Below are 13,428 nucleotides of genomic sequence, written 5' to 3' on the forward strand. Positions count from 1 at the left end.
AAGAGGGAATCAATCAACAGCATCTGTTCAACACATCGCTGTTCACAGCGTGTGAAATTCATTTGGTGTATTTGTCAAGGCAGTGCAGTTGATCACTGCTGTGCATGAAAAGGTTTCAGGTCTTTTGATTGCCCATGAAATCAACTGTAGAGGCAAAGGTACACACACATTCATCTAGCTTGACACCAATGATTTCGACCTGTTTTGAATTATTATGTTTCTCTGAATCAAACATTCACAGTAAGCAAGAATGTACAGTATTATACACAGAATTATAAGTCATACGTTCAATTTCTAGATATAGACTTTGTCAGTACTTACAAAAACATACAATAAATGTAGACATTTTTACAAAGAAATGTTTGTATTTGCTCATCCATCTATATTTGTGTCATTTTTCTGCAATATAAATATATATTTTTAGCTTTTTAAAACTTCATCAGAGTGTCAATATTGTGGGTTTATTGCAAGTTCCCATTTTTGCTGATATAATTAAGAAAAAAATCTCTGCTATCACTTAATTGCACCAAGAAAAAAACATAATCTATACTTTTTTTTTTTACATCGAATGACCGAGTGTTGATTCAAACACAGTTCAAAGTGGAAAAAAAGCTCAGGGAAGTCAGGTTTAAACTCAGCTACAAGCAGCTCTGATCTAATTTTCTTGCTATTGAAAAAGCCGTGTCCTATCCTCCCTCCTGTGCTGGCAGCTCGGGTAACCTTTAAGGAATGCAGAATATGGTGCCAGAATTATTTTGGGCTGAGATTCAGATGTTAAAATAGCAAAAAAGGTTGCAGGGTAGATTACCAAGGAGAACACAGGCAGTTGTGCTGTCGACCTACATGTAGCTGTTGTACAGAGAGGCCATGAAAAGCAACGTTTCCAACCAAGGCAAGTGTCAACCAACAATGTGTGCTTACAAAGTGATTACAGATAAATGTAGGCGATGTATATTCATAAGTGTGTGGATTTATTGCACTGTATAGCTTTATTTGCAAGATAAACATGTTGACAGAGTACTTGTGAAGTAGTATTCACTGTGATACTGCATTGCCTGACGGATTATGATACTTTCTTTTTTTATTAATTGGCCCACAAATCCAGATGAACCACATCTGAAAGGCTAAAGAGGGAAGTGTAATTCATAAAACCACCAAGAAGAGGCCCAGAGGAGGTAAAAAGCCATTTTTATTTGCCCTCCATGTTAACCGCGGGCACTTTCCCATACATAGCATCTTTAATTACACAGAAGTGGAGCAGGAAGGACAGGTTAGCCTAAGGGGAGAGGGTATGAAAGCAGTGCTGCAGCTCAACATGCGCACCAGGGAAATCAGTTCTCTGCCCCTGAGTGTGGGAGGCAGGAAAGGGTTGTGCTTATAGATCAATGAGGAGAAAGAAGAGCCTCCAGGTACGCGAGGCGCATGTTGTACCTGTGCAAAGACACCATTTAGCTCACACAATCGTATGCATGAAGCTTACACTGCGTTAGATGCAGCATTTCCTTCATGCACACGTGTTCTGTGTGACACACACGAATGCACATGCAGGGATGGATAGAGGCAACATGATGTTTGAGTAAACCTCCATATGTCACACCAGCGAAACAAAAGGTCACTAAAACAGATTTGGTCTCAATGACTCATCCCTGTGGACACGACAAAAAGTCTCAAAACCCTGAGAGCAACATTATGTCTCCACACGCGGCGAGAATGCAAATAAGAAGCTCGGCTGCTGTTAGTTTCTTTTCGATAACAATGCCTACACATCGCTTGTACGTCCACAGCCTCAAGCACAGTCACACACCTGCCTAAATGGATGCTAATGCATACAGTTTGCATAGTACGAGTCTCTCTAGAGCTCAGTGTGTAAATTGTAAATGCACAGGTTAGACTTGCCTGCAGCAAATGAAAAGTGGTTTATAGGCATTTTTCTGCATCTCTGGAAATAAATAAATCTATCCAGTGCTGCTATATAGATACAATAATGAGAGCATCATAAGGTCAGCTTACAATCACATGATCCTTTGCTACTGTGGAATGTGTTAATTGTCATAATTGCAGTCTGTATTTAAAGGCTACAGACCTGTATATGAAACCTGCTAATTAACGATCCTTGCTATAATCCCACGCTGCACTTAGCAGTCGTTTCTCGGTGTTTCCTAAGATGATGCGTACATTTCAATTAGGCATTTCAGTGGAGTTAGTTGGTATTCATGGGCAATGCAGATGAACCCTGAAACTCTTTGAGCATCTTTCTTAAAGTTTGAAGTATAGTAAAGGACAAAGTGCAGTAAAACATACGCTTTTATTGAGTTCTCAGTTTTTATCGCGGTTCAAATTTCAGGGCAACGACCACTTCTTTTCTTAATGAAAGGTTGTAAAAGCAGAAGTGGAGAATTCAGACATGCCCAGAGGCCTCAGCTGCCTGGCGAGCCCTGAGGGGGCAGAAGGCCGGTATGAAACCCCCCCAGCTTCAGAGCTTCAGAGACTTATGTGGACAAAAAAAGGGACCAGTAACCATCTGGATGAGGTTCATCCCGGGATCTACATCGGAGACATGTGAGACATGTTACTGAAATGATTCACTATGGCTAATGTGTTTAAATATAATTCCACCGGCTTTTGTAATAAAGTAATTAAGTATTCTCTTAATTGGGCTCAGATTGTGAGTGCATGTGTAATTAAAGGCACCATTATGATTTTTACATTATTGAAATTGATCTTTTTTTTATAAAAGCACCTGGTTATCACACTAATGCGCAAAACATTAACAAGCTTTCATCACAACTGTATACACAGTCATCCAAGTGCTAATGCCCATGTGAATAGTGTGTCGTAGCCTTATGCTAACATGCTAACATCCAACTTTACAATAATAAAAGTAGCTGTTTTATGAATACTGTTTTGTAGCATACTGTCTATTTTTATTTTTAGATACATGGGCAGTTTTTTGCCTTCATCATAGAATATTTAGGTACACCTGCTAATTGTTAGCAATTATCTAATCAGCCAATCAAGTGATAGCAACTTAGTGCATTTAGGCATACAGACATAGTCAACAAGACCTGCTAAAGTTCAAGGTGACCATCATAATGGAGATGAAAAGTGATTTAAGTGACTTTGAACATAGCATAGGACATGCCAGATGGGCTGGTCTTGTGATTACAGTACCGTCTCTAGTTTTGACAGAGAAAATATTCTGTGAGCGGCAGTTCGTAGGGAGAAAACGTCTTGTTGATCCAAAGAGTTAGAATATAGAATATAATGGCAAGAGCGCTTTGAGCTGATAACAAGGTAACAGTAGCTCATTACAACTAAGGTATGCAGAAGAGCATCTCTGAACACATGACATGTGGAACCCTGAAGGACCACAGCAGCAGAAGACCACACTGGGTGACACTCATGGCTGCTATAAACAGGAAAGCAACCCTTCACACAGACTCACCAATATTGCCTGGCGTGATGAGCATCAATTTCTGCTGCAACATTTGGCTGGTGGGGTCAGAATTGGACATAAAAATCATTAGAAGCATAGATCCATCCTGCCTCGCATCAAAAGTTCAGGTTGTTGGTGGAAGTGTAATGTTATGTCTCCTTAAATACCAAATGAGAATTATTTAAACACCACAGGCTACCTGAGTACTGTTGTTGACTGTGTCCACCCCTTTATGACCACAGTGTACCCATGTTCTGATGGCTGCTTCCAGCAGTTCCCTGCACTCGGATGACCTCCACAGTCACCGGATCTTGATCCAATAGAGCACCTTTGGGATATAGTGAAACATAAGATTCACATCACAACATACTCTTTACTTTTCATATCATGCATGAAGGGATCTTGATTAAACTCTAAGAAGGATAAGGTAGGGCATTTGACAGATATATTATATGCATTACTATATGTGTAACCACAGAGGAAAAAAATACCCCCTTAAAGGGCAAAAAACAGGGACTGCGTCTTGTGCACTGCACTGTGCAGTCTCTCTGTATCATTCATAATAAAATGTAATATTATAACAATTCAGTTAATTAACCTAATGATCTACATTTTCCCCCACTGCCTGCCATCTTCCTTCTTCTCCTCGAGTTAGCTTTCTTTGCATTATCCTCATCATTTGTCTCGTTTGATTGCAGAGATAATTGTAATTTTTCCCTTTAGGTACGCAGCCAAAGACAAAAGGACTCTCCAGGCTCATCGCATCACCCACGTGCTTAATGCAGCTGATGGGAAGTTCAATGTGAACACAGGGCCCAGCTTCTACCGAGACACCGCCATCACTTATCATGGAGTCGAAGCTTTTGACATGCCATCCTTTGACTTGAGTCCCTTCTTTTACCCAGCGGCCAATTTCATCAAGAGCGCTTTGAGCTCTCCCACAGGTGAGGCGCTCTCACAGCGCTCAAGGTATCCTTCATCGTTTTCACACATTAACTCGGGGAAGACGAGCCAAGGCAGAGAAACATTTGTCAGTCAATTCCCATTTACAGCAGACCCCAGTTGTATCAGTCATTAAAATGCAAATCAAACACTAAACATAATATCAAGCTAATATCTTTCCCCCATGGTAATCTTCTCATAAGCTCAGACCTCGGCCAGGAAAATTGGTTTTAAATGGATTGCCCTGGCAATTTGTAAGCAACACTTTTATTGGACATGGAAATTACACAATTATGTTTGTGGCCTGTGCTTTCCTGGCCCGTTATGCAAAGTGAAGTCAGTATCTGACATGACAGTAATAAGATGAGGCCTCCTTCTTCACATGCTGGCTGATCGGGGGCTCCAGTGTGTGGCGGGGCCTACAGTAATCCCCGGCAGAAATACACAGAAGCCAAGACAGTTCAATTACGCGCTCCTCTGCGCCCTAATCCTCAGGCCTGATAAGGAACCAGGGATTACCGTGTGTAGAAACATTTGTTGCAACATTGTTGAAAACTTTTAGTCGGGAGTAAGAAGTACTCCTCCCTGTGATGTGCACGGTTTTTAATCCACAGAGGAGTTACAAATTAGATATTTAGAACAAACTTTACAACAATAATCCACTGATTGCTGTAGGCTGGTGGGCTGCTGCGTTCTGAAATGATCCACAGGAAGTCTGATTTTCTGCCTTCTGACTGGCAGGTAAAGTCTTCGTCCACTGTGCAATGGGCCTCAGCCGCTCATCCACCTTGGTTCTGGCTTACCTGATGATCCATGAGAACATGACTCTGGTGGACGCCATCAAAGCTGTGGGCGCCAACAGGAACATTTCTCCCAATAACGGGTTCTTGGAGCAGCTCCGAGCACTGGACACAAAGCTCCACTGCCAGGGATTATCCAGGAGCTTCAACGGGCGGACGTAAAAATAAAATCCTTCGGCCCATAAATTTGGATAATATTTTTGACCCCTGTCCATATCTGAGTGTTAAAAAGCTATTACAGTGATAATGTTTTTGTAATGAACAGGTACTTCAGCTGTATTTAAAGGGCTTCAAGGTAAGAAAATTTAATAACCTGATGAAGAGTGATTTTTAAACATTAACAATTAAGTTATATGAACAAAACGTGCTTAAATTATCAGCTCAAAATACCCAAAAGTATGACACAAAAGGACGACTGTGAGGTTTTAAGGTTACAAAATCAGAATTAACACAAAACACAAAGAAGATTACATTTGTGTTTAACTGTTGAAATTCTTCCCCATCTGTGCCTGTGTCTCCTGTCTGCAGTCAAAGCCTTTAAAAAGCTTCAAAACAGTTACATTTGTGTTTGAGAAACTACAGAAAAGTTACTGCACTCAGTGAGTTATACAGTCACAGATTACACTACAATGTTTACTTGACAGTGAGTCATACAAATGCTACAGTTCTTGCCCTTTAACAAATACAGTCAAATACAGCCCTTTGACTGGGCCATCGCAGCACTTTCATTCTTTTCTTTTTCAGCCGTTTGAATGTAGATTTGCTCTTGTGCTTGGAATCATTGTCTGGTTTCAGCCAACCTTTAGCCATCAGACAGACAGTCTCATATTTGATTTTAGAATAATTTGGTAGAGGAGTTCAAGCTCAGCTTAATGACTGAAAGGTGTACATGTCCCGAGGCTGCAAGACAAGCCCAAATTATCAGCCCTCCACCACTGTGCTTCACAATAGATATGAAGTTTTGTGCTGATATGCTGTGTTCAGTTTTCTGCTGCAGTGGATTATGGACAAACATCACCAGACATTGTTCCACAGGTTTCCAGACAGAAAAGAGGTTTTCTGCTGACAGCCTTTCTAAACACTTTTGTTCAGCCTTTCTTCAAAATTTGCCTTCATGAAGTTTAACATTTACTTTCCTAACTGAGCCCTGTGGAGTCTGAGACGTAAATCTTGAGTTTCCTGAGGCTTCCCCGAGCATTGTACCGAATTTGCTGAGAAGACTGTGGCATTGTGTTAACACAAGCCTGCCAAAGCCCTGCTTTTACAGAGGCGCTTGCACTGCTGATGATCAGTTAATCAAATCCATTTGATTAGCAGCACCTGGCTGCTGCCCTAACCTCGTAATTCCTATGAAAACAGTCAGTGTGTACAGAGTTTTGTAAATAGTTTCTTCTTTCTTCTTTTTTTTCTGCCCGTCCAATATTTACTACTGCACCTGTAAAACATCTATTATTTTGTTTAGTCTATATAATATGGAATGCACACACAGAAACGTGAGGAATTTATTTTGTATTTTCATGAACTTTCTTTAAAACTTTTTTAAAGTCAGACTTTACCATCAGAAAACTCAGTTTTCTAATGAAGTTCATGAAATATGATGGAGAGTTTAAAAGCAGCTGCTAAATGTACGCTTTCCTAAAGATTGTCTTGTCAACAGCACAGTGTGGTTCGCTTCTCTCAGCAGTTTAAATTATCCTTAACATACTGACTCAGACCTTCACTCCAGAAATTCAACTCTCAGTATAGCTTATATAATCTTTGTGTTCTTCATAATGACAGGAGCAACCTATGCAATCAAAGACGGGACTTTAATAGTTTGTTGACGACGACATCAGGCAAAATAGGAAGTCATTCATTTATTCTCGTCAGATGATTTAAAATAAAGAGACACAGCAACACCATCTGCAATAGCTCAAACTGTGGTTTGAGCTCAAACTGTGGTTTGAGCTCGTTCAGCGTGGCAACCTGACATTAATTCCCCACCATGTTTTGGATCACTTGCACTATTACAACCATTAAAACTGCAACGGCTCAGTAGTCGAATTTATCACAGCACAAGCAGCCTGGCTTCTGTCACAGTCATCTGAGGAATAAATAGTCCACACTGCTTGTGCCCAGTCTCTGGTATGTTCAGCTGTCTCGTTCCAGTGGGGCTCAGCCTCAAAACAACACTGATATCCAGCTCAGATGTAAAACAGCGCGAGCCGCACCAGTAAGGTTAGTATTCGCTGTTGGTTTGTCTCAAAAGCCTGCAGCAAGAAACACCAGCAGGACAGCAGTAATAATCAACATTTGCATCCTGGAACATAAAGTATCTTGCAAAGTTATTTATCTATGTACTGAGTTGAGTGAAAGTGATAATTATATAAAAACACTGAGGTGAGAGAGATACAGATATGACCTCAAAGGAGGAGCCAAAGTATCAGACACCACCCACCTGCGATCTGCTCAGCCTTCTGTTGAAGAACAGACGCCCCACTGGAGCTGTCAACGAGGTTTGGCCCAACCTCTACATCGGAGATGCGTAAGTGACATTCTCACTTTGGGGGCCCCTAACTGCAATATGGTGATCTGATTGTGAAACTGTCGCTGCAAACAAGTGTATTTGGCCAACTGATGGGACAAATATAAAATCTGTACATTTGAGTCACCGGTGATGCATTTACACACATATGCTTCCGGAGCTGCACACAGGCGAGAAAAATTGCTAAAAATGACATTTCTCATAGCCTCTCCTGTGTCATTTACAGAGCTGCAGCTCGGGATAAAACCCTGTTAGCAAAACTGGAAATAACACACGTGGTGAATGCTGCAGATGGCCCCCAGCACATTGACACCGGGCCAGGTTTCTACGCAGACGCCAGCATACTGTATCACGGAGTAGAAGCACCAGACTGTAAAGATTTTGACTTGAGCCCTTTCTTCAGTGAGACTGCTGATTTTATTCATGGTGCTCTGAGCCAAAAAGGTACCAGTCTATTTTAGCAACACATGACAAAATAAACACATAAGGATTGAGCTTTAATAATATGTTACAGTCCAACACATCCTAATATAGAAAAATGATGCATCATCAAGCTGAAAAATGATAAATAATAATGATATTTTATGTTTTGTTGCACATATTTAAATGCATGAAAACATAAATAATTGCCTTTGCGTCTGGGTCGTGTGCGGAGACTCCAGCTGCTCTGTATAATCTAAAATAATTTCACAATGTTTTATTATTTTTAACTTTTATTTTAAAAATGTAAGGCTTCTATTTTTCCCCATTGCACAAACATTTAGAAGAACAATAATTTGAAATAAAATCAATTTAAAATGGTAAAGAGAGTTAAAGTTGTGAGCAGTTACTACAGGGACACGTAAACACTATTAATGCTATGACAGCACCTGTGTGTGTGCCATCATATGTCATCATTTCTGCTGTGAAAAGAACCTTTTGTGACTGTTACACCGTGAGCTGAGCCCACAGTTGTAATTAATCCCTTTGTTGTTTGTGTTTAACCCAACGAGCCGCAGAATTCGCAGCTTATTTTAGAGTCTGCCTTTTGTCCGTGCAGGGAAGGTGCTCGTCCACTGCGCTCGGGGAATCAGCCGCTCGGCAGCTCTTACGCTGGCCTTCCTCATGATCAAAGAAAGGCTCACACTGGTGGAGGCTGTGGAGGTTGTGTGCCGGCACAGAAACATCCTCCCAAATGTTGGATTTCTGAAACAGCTCCGCGAGCTGGACTCATCCCTATTCACGTAGTAGAGCACATAACGCCAAAAAGGGGACAGTTTCATAGTTGGCATTATCTGTGCAGATGAAATCGTCCTGGTGGCTCCATTTGGGTGGCTTCGGGCACTCGCATCTTAAGTGAATTAAAGCACCATGTAATCCAACTTGGCTTGATGGGATTTTGCTTAGCTTAGTCAAGCGATACATCAGCATTCATAATAGCACACTTAAACACACAACATGCAGAGCACAAAGTAGAACTGACAGACAAATGTTTTGTCAGGTGAGCGATCAGCACAGACAGTCTGCCTGTCAGAAAGGGTTTGTCAACACTAAAATAAAGTTAGCTGAAAGTTAAAAAGACTTCAATCCTGTCATGTTCGGTTCATTTTTGACACAAACGGAACCTCATTGTATTTGAGACAAGACTATTTCAAGCCTTATTTTTTAATCTCTTTGTGTTTTTCACACTACAATTCTCCATTTTACAAACCAGAATCCATCACTCCAGATTTCTGGGTGATTTCTTTTTTTCTCAGTTTTCCATAATTGAAACGTATGAAAGTCAATTAGCCCACTCATGCATGAGCTGTGTAATTGATTGCTTCAAAAGCTCATATTGTAATATAATGCTGTTTATGATTAGACTAAATTTTAAAATATTATATAATTTTAATAAAAATGAATGCACAATTACTGCTCACTATGGCGGACTACACAGCTCAAACAGTGCCATACACGTCACAAAAAGTGATGGTTCTTTGCTATTATTGTTATTAATAATAAACTACTCTTTATTTATTAACAATAGTGTTTTATATTGCAAGATAAACACCCTTCAAAATGACACACATTAACCCGATGAGCCACAGATCTCTGTGCAAGCACTTGGAGAAAGAAACCTCCTTTTTAAGAGGAAATCATGGACAAAACCAGTTTGTGGAGAGCAGCCATCTGCTGTGACCAGTCAGGATGAGGGAAAAGTAGTAAAATGTAGCAAAAGCATATCCGTAGAGAAAAATACAGTCATGACATTGGTCCTCCCCAGACCTCAACATTATTGAAGCAGTGTGGGATCATCTTGACAGAGAACAGACTAAATAGCAGCCAGAATCCAAAGAAGAGCTTTGAATGTCCTTCAAGAGGCCTGGAGACGATTTGACAAGAAGACTTTCTTAGATTGTTCAGACTGTGTCAAAGACTAAATACCAAATACTTTGAAGCTCATTGGAATTCCGTTTTTGCCTTAAATACTATATTTCCATGTATGTTTGCACGTTTCAGTGTGCAAATGTTTCACTGCACGCAGTTCCCATTTTCAATTTTCAAGTTAAAAAAGGAAGGCATGGCTCAAGACTTTTGCACAGTACTATATAACATTCCTTTATATTTCGATAACCCTTGATTAATTAAAAACAAAAAAAAGCTGTTGTTTATTGTAGGAACAACAACAGAAGACAAATCATTTTGCAAAAAGTGTGTGTTGTGTTTGGGGTAGCCAGACTTTTCTGTGACCTACAAACTCTGTGGGGGCCAGGGCCACCCTTGGCCACCTCTTATCTCTGCTCCTGATCACTGGCACAAAGTGCTACAGACTTTAGATCTCAACAGACTAGGGCAAATTACAAAAAAAAGCAAATATTTGTGTTATATTAATCTGTATTATATTCAGATTTTAAATCTGAACATCTTCCTCTCCACTTCTTCATACTTGACCTGTTCACCGGTAAGGCAAAGCACGCAAGGAGCTAAATGTGCAAAAAAACAGCGGCATGGGCCTTTAGGCTCACGTCTTAAGCGCAGCACAATCAAGATCAAGACCCCTGCTGTACTGGAACAACACACAGACAGTGCATGCTTATAAATAAACAATGCTCCACTTACTTATTCACATTTCTCAAAATACTGCGTCCTAACTGCTACAATCCAGTGACGTACAGTTAAAACTGTGATGTGTCTAAAGAGTCTTGATACAAGATGACAAAAATATGCCAGCGTGCTTTCTGAGCATGTATACAGATTCAGGTCAGACTTTGAAAAGAGATGAAACACTGAAGCCATCTTAATAAGAGATGCTCTCCAGAGCTCGCTGGGAGACAGATGCTGTCAAAATAAAAGGAATTGGATATCACAGGTTTAATGATTTCACTGTCAGAATGAATGATGGCAGAGTAGGAAGATATGAGGGAAAAATAAAGGAGTTTGATGGTGTGAAAACTCTGTCTGACATGTTAGCAGCTTCATCTAGCCATCCTGCAATACAGCCATCATCACACTCTCACTTTGGGGGCTTGCATTTAGATCACTGAATGGACTGTGCATATCATATAATGGGGAATCAAAGACGTGTGCCATCTTGCGAAAAACCTCATCTGTCTAACAGTCTGACACATTTCAGTTCTCTTTTGGCCCCCGAGAGGCTCCAGAAGATGCTGAACATCCTTAACGGGTGTTGTGAGGCTTCGCTTACACAGCTTCTCCCAGCGTCTGAAGATATGCAGAAAGGCTAAGAGAGACTGACACAATTTCAAGGACTCGCTCGTACGGTTGAGCAAAAGCTCAGAGTGCCCTGTTTACTCCAGTGAATATGGGTATCCTTTGGCAAGTGCAAAGTTTGGATAAGCACAGCTTCCTGCCAGCAGCAGAGATTAAAGTTGTGTGTTCAGAAGTGGATGGCAGGGACTGGCTGGGTGGAAGTTTTCCCCACAGGCAGAGAACGTGGCAGCAAAGGTCAGAGGCCCGCCACATCACAGCCCTAAAAATATCCTCTGCATTTGATGCCCGTCACAGAGCGGTTATACAATCTGTGCCCTGACTTGAGCCTGCCAGAACTAAAACCTTACCATGTTCTGCCTTCAAGGGCTGCTTCACAACCAGCTGCCAGAATGATGAAAACCGAATTCCCGGGAAGAAAAACGAAGGACTTCAATCTCCGGGTGAGTGCTGCTGAAGATGCATGTGAAAAACAAAAAAAGCAAAAACTGTGCTTTTTTTATGACAGTAGTTTGAGGGGTGGAGGAATATAAGAAAAAATAAAGAAGCAAGTGTGGCATTTCTTTTTCTCCTTAAGCAAATAAATCATGTGTGAGAGGAAGCCACGGTAAGAAAATGGCTTCTCGCGAGTCGAAGACTGGCACAAAGATAAATGTTACTCGGGCAGCTGAAGAATCCAGTCCAGTGGATGATTATTCCACACCTGGGGGCTATGAGTTGGAGAAAATCCTCAACCGAGGGAGTGTGGCTTACACTCATGTCAACGAGGTTTGGCCTAATGTCTTTATTGGCGATGAGTAAGTAAGAAAAAGGTTTTATAAAAGCATAAAATGTCTAAACTGAATAAAAATAACAGGATTAAAATGATACTGACACTGGCTTCTTGTAGGGACACTGCAAAGGACAAGTACACACTGAAGAAGCTGGGAATTACGCACATCCTGAATGCAGCAGAGGGGACATGGAACAACGTGGACACTGGAGCTGGCTACTACAGTGACATGGACATTGTATACTATGGTGTAGTAGCAGAAGACGTCGCAACCTTTGACCTCAGCCAGTATTTTTTCTCCGCTGCCCAGTTTATTGAGAAGACACTGAGCAATCCTCAGAGTAAGACAGCTGCACAGGAAAAAACTAATATTTTGGCTGAAAATTGCCTAAAACATGCCGTGAATCTGTTCTCCGATTCGTCTGCAGATAAACTGCTGGTGCACTGCGTGATGGGAAGGAGTCGGTCCGCCACACTTTTCCTCGCCTATCTCATGATCTGTGAGAACATGACGGTGGTCGACGCCATAGAGCACGTAAAAAAACGCAGGCGTATCATCCCTAACTGGGGCTTTTTGAAGCAGCTGCGAGAGCTGGATCAGCACCTCTTGGAGAAAAGGGGGGAATCTGCAGGGGAAAGCTGATTGTGTGGCTGATCAGTCTGAGACTAAAGTCAGCGGAGACTAAGTCAAATCCCAGCCATTAAGACTTCGTCATGCTAGGAGTTACAGCCATGTGAAAAAAATAAAGTCCTATTAAAACTAAGTACAGCTTTACTGCTTCCATAGGAATAAAAGTAAAGTCAGGGGTAAGTAGCAACCAGGTGCTGCTAATCATCAGCAATTTGAGCACCTCTATAAAAACAGAAGTATGGGCGGTTTGTTGGTCTGGAGGCATTCAGCTGTGCGTTAACACAATGCCAAGGAGGAACGACATCAGCAACTGTTGCTGCCCATCAATCTCAGAACAGTTATGAGGCTTTTTTCCATGCAACCTAAGAGTCCATCATTGTACAGTGAGAAGTATTGTTCACAACATCTTCCTGGGAGCTGATGTCCTGGTAAATTCACAGACATGTCAGAGAAATTGCAAACAAAAACCTCGAAGAGCTAGATCTCAGACTCTGCAGGAATCCATTAGCATGTTAAATGTCAAAGGTCTTGACAGTTTAGTTAGAAAAAGACTAAAACTTTCTAAAAACACTGGAACAGACAAGAGCAAAGTGGGGATGTTTGGTCATAATGCACAGAAACATATTTGGAGAA

General features: G+C 41.1%; 3 protein-coding genes and 1 long non-coding RNA gene across 4 annotated transcripts; 3 read left to right on the forward strand and 1 right to left on the reverse strand.

The window, feature by feature from the left end:
• Nucleotides 1-2,286: 2,286 nt before the first annotated feature.
• On the reverse strand, nt 2,287-3,769 carry LOC145430283 (uncharacterized). Its single transcript, XR_013910753.1, has 3 exons — nt 3,636-3,769; nt 3,446-3,492; nt 2,287-2,544 (listed from the first exon to the last, which is right to left on the reverse strand). It is a non-coding gene; the product is annotated as an uncharacterized LOC145430283 (long non-coding RNA).
• On the forward strand, nt 2,381-5,364 carry LOC113028352 (dual specificity protein phosphatase 13B-like). The gene is made up of 3 exons (XM_026178551.2): nt 2,381-2,559; nt 4,160-4,380; nt 5,120-5,364. Exons 1-3 carry the CDS (start codon nt 2,405-2,407, stop codon nt 5,338-5,340), a joined length of 597 nt encoding a protein of 198 aa, XP_026034336.1. The 5' UTR covers nt 2,381-2,404; the 3' UTR covers nt 5,341-5,364.
• A 1,970-nt stretch (nt 5,365-7,334) lies between these two features.
• On the forward strand, nt 7,335-9,063 carry LOC113028353 (dual specificity phosphatase 29-like). The gene is made up of 3 exons (XM_026178552.2): nt 7,335-7,702; nt 7,929-8,146; nt 8,742-9,063. The coding sequence occupies exons 1-3, from the start codon at nt 7,575-7,577 to the stop codon at nt 8,927-8,929; spliced, it is 534 nt and encodes a 177-aa protein (XP_026034337.2). The 5' UTR covers nt 7,335-7,574; the 3' UTR covers nt 8,930-9,063.
• A 2,479-nt stretch (nt 9,064-11,542) lies between these two features.
• On the forward strand, nt 11,543-12,928 carry dusp29 (dual specificity phosphatase 29). Its single transcript, XM_026178553.2, has 4 exons — nt 11,543-11,835; nt 11,970-12,189; nt 12,282-12,505; nt 12,593-12,928. Exons 2-4 carry the CDS (start codon nt 12,008-12,010, stop codon nt 12,805-12,807), a joined length of 621 nt encoding a protein of 206 aa, XP_026034338.1. The 5' UTR covers nt 11,543-11,835; nt 11,970-12,007; the 3' UTR covers nt 12,808-12,928.
• The last annotated feature ends 500 nt before the right edge of the window (nt 12,929-13,428 follow it).

Source organism: Astatotilapia calliptera, chromosome 8 (genome assembly GCF_964374335.1).
Source record: "Astatotilapia calliptera chromosome 8, fAstCal68.1, whole genome shotgun sequence".
NCBI classification, from domain to species: domain Eukaryota; kingdom Metazoa; phylum Chordata; class Actinopteri; order Cichliformes; family Cichlidae; genus Astatotilapia; species Astatotilapia calliptera.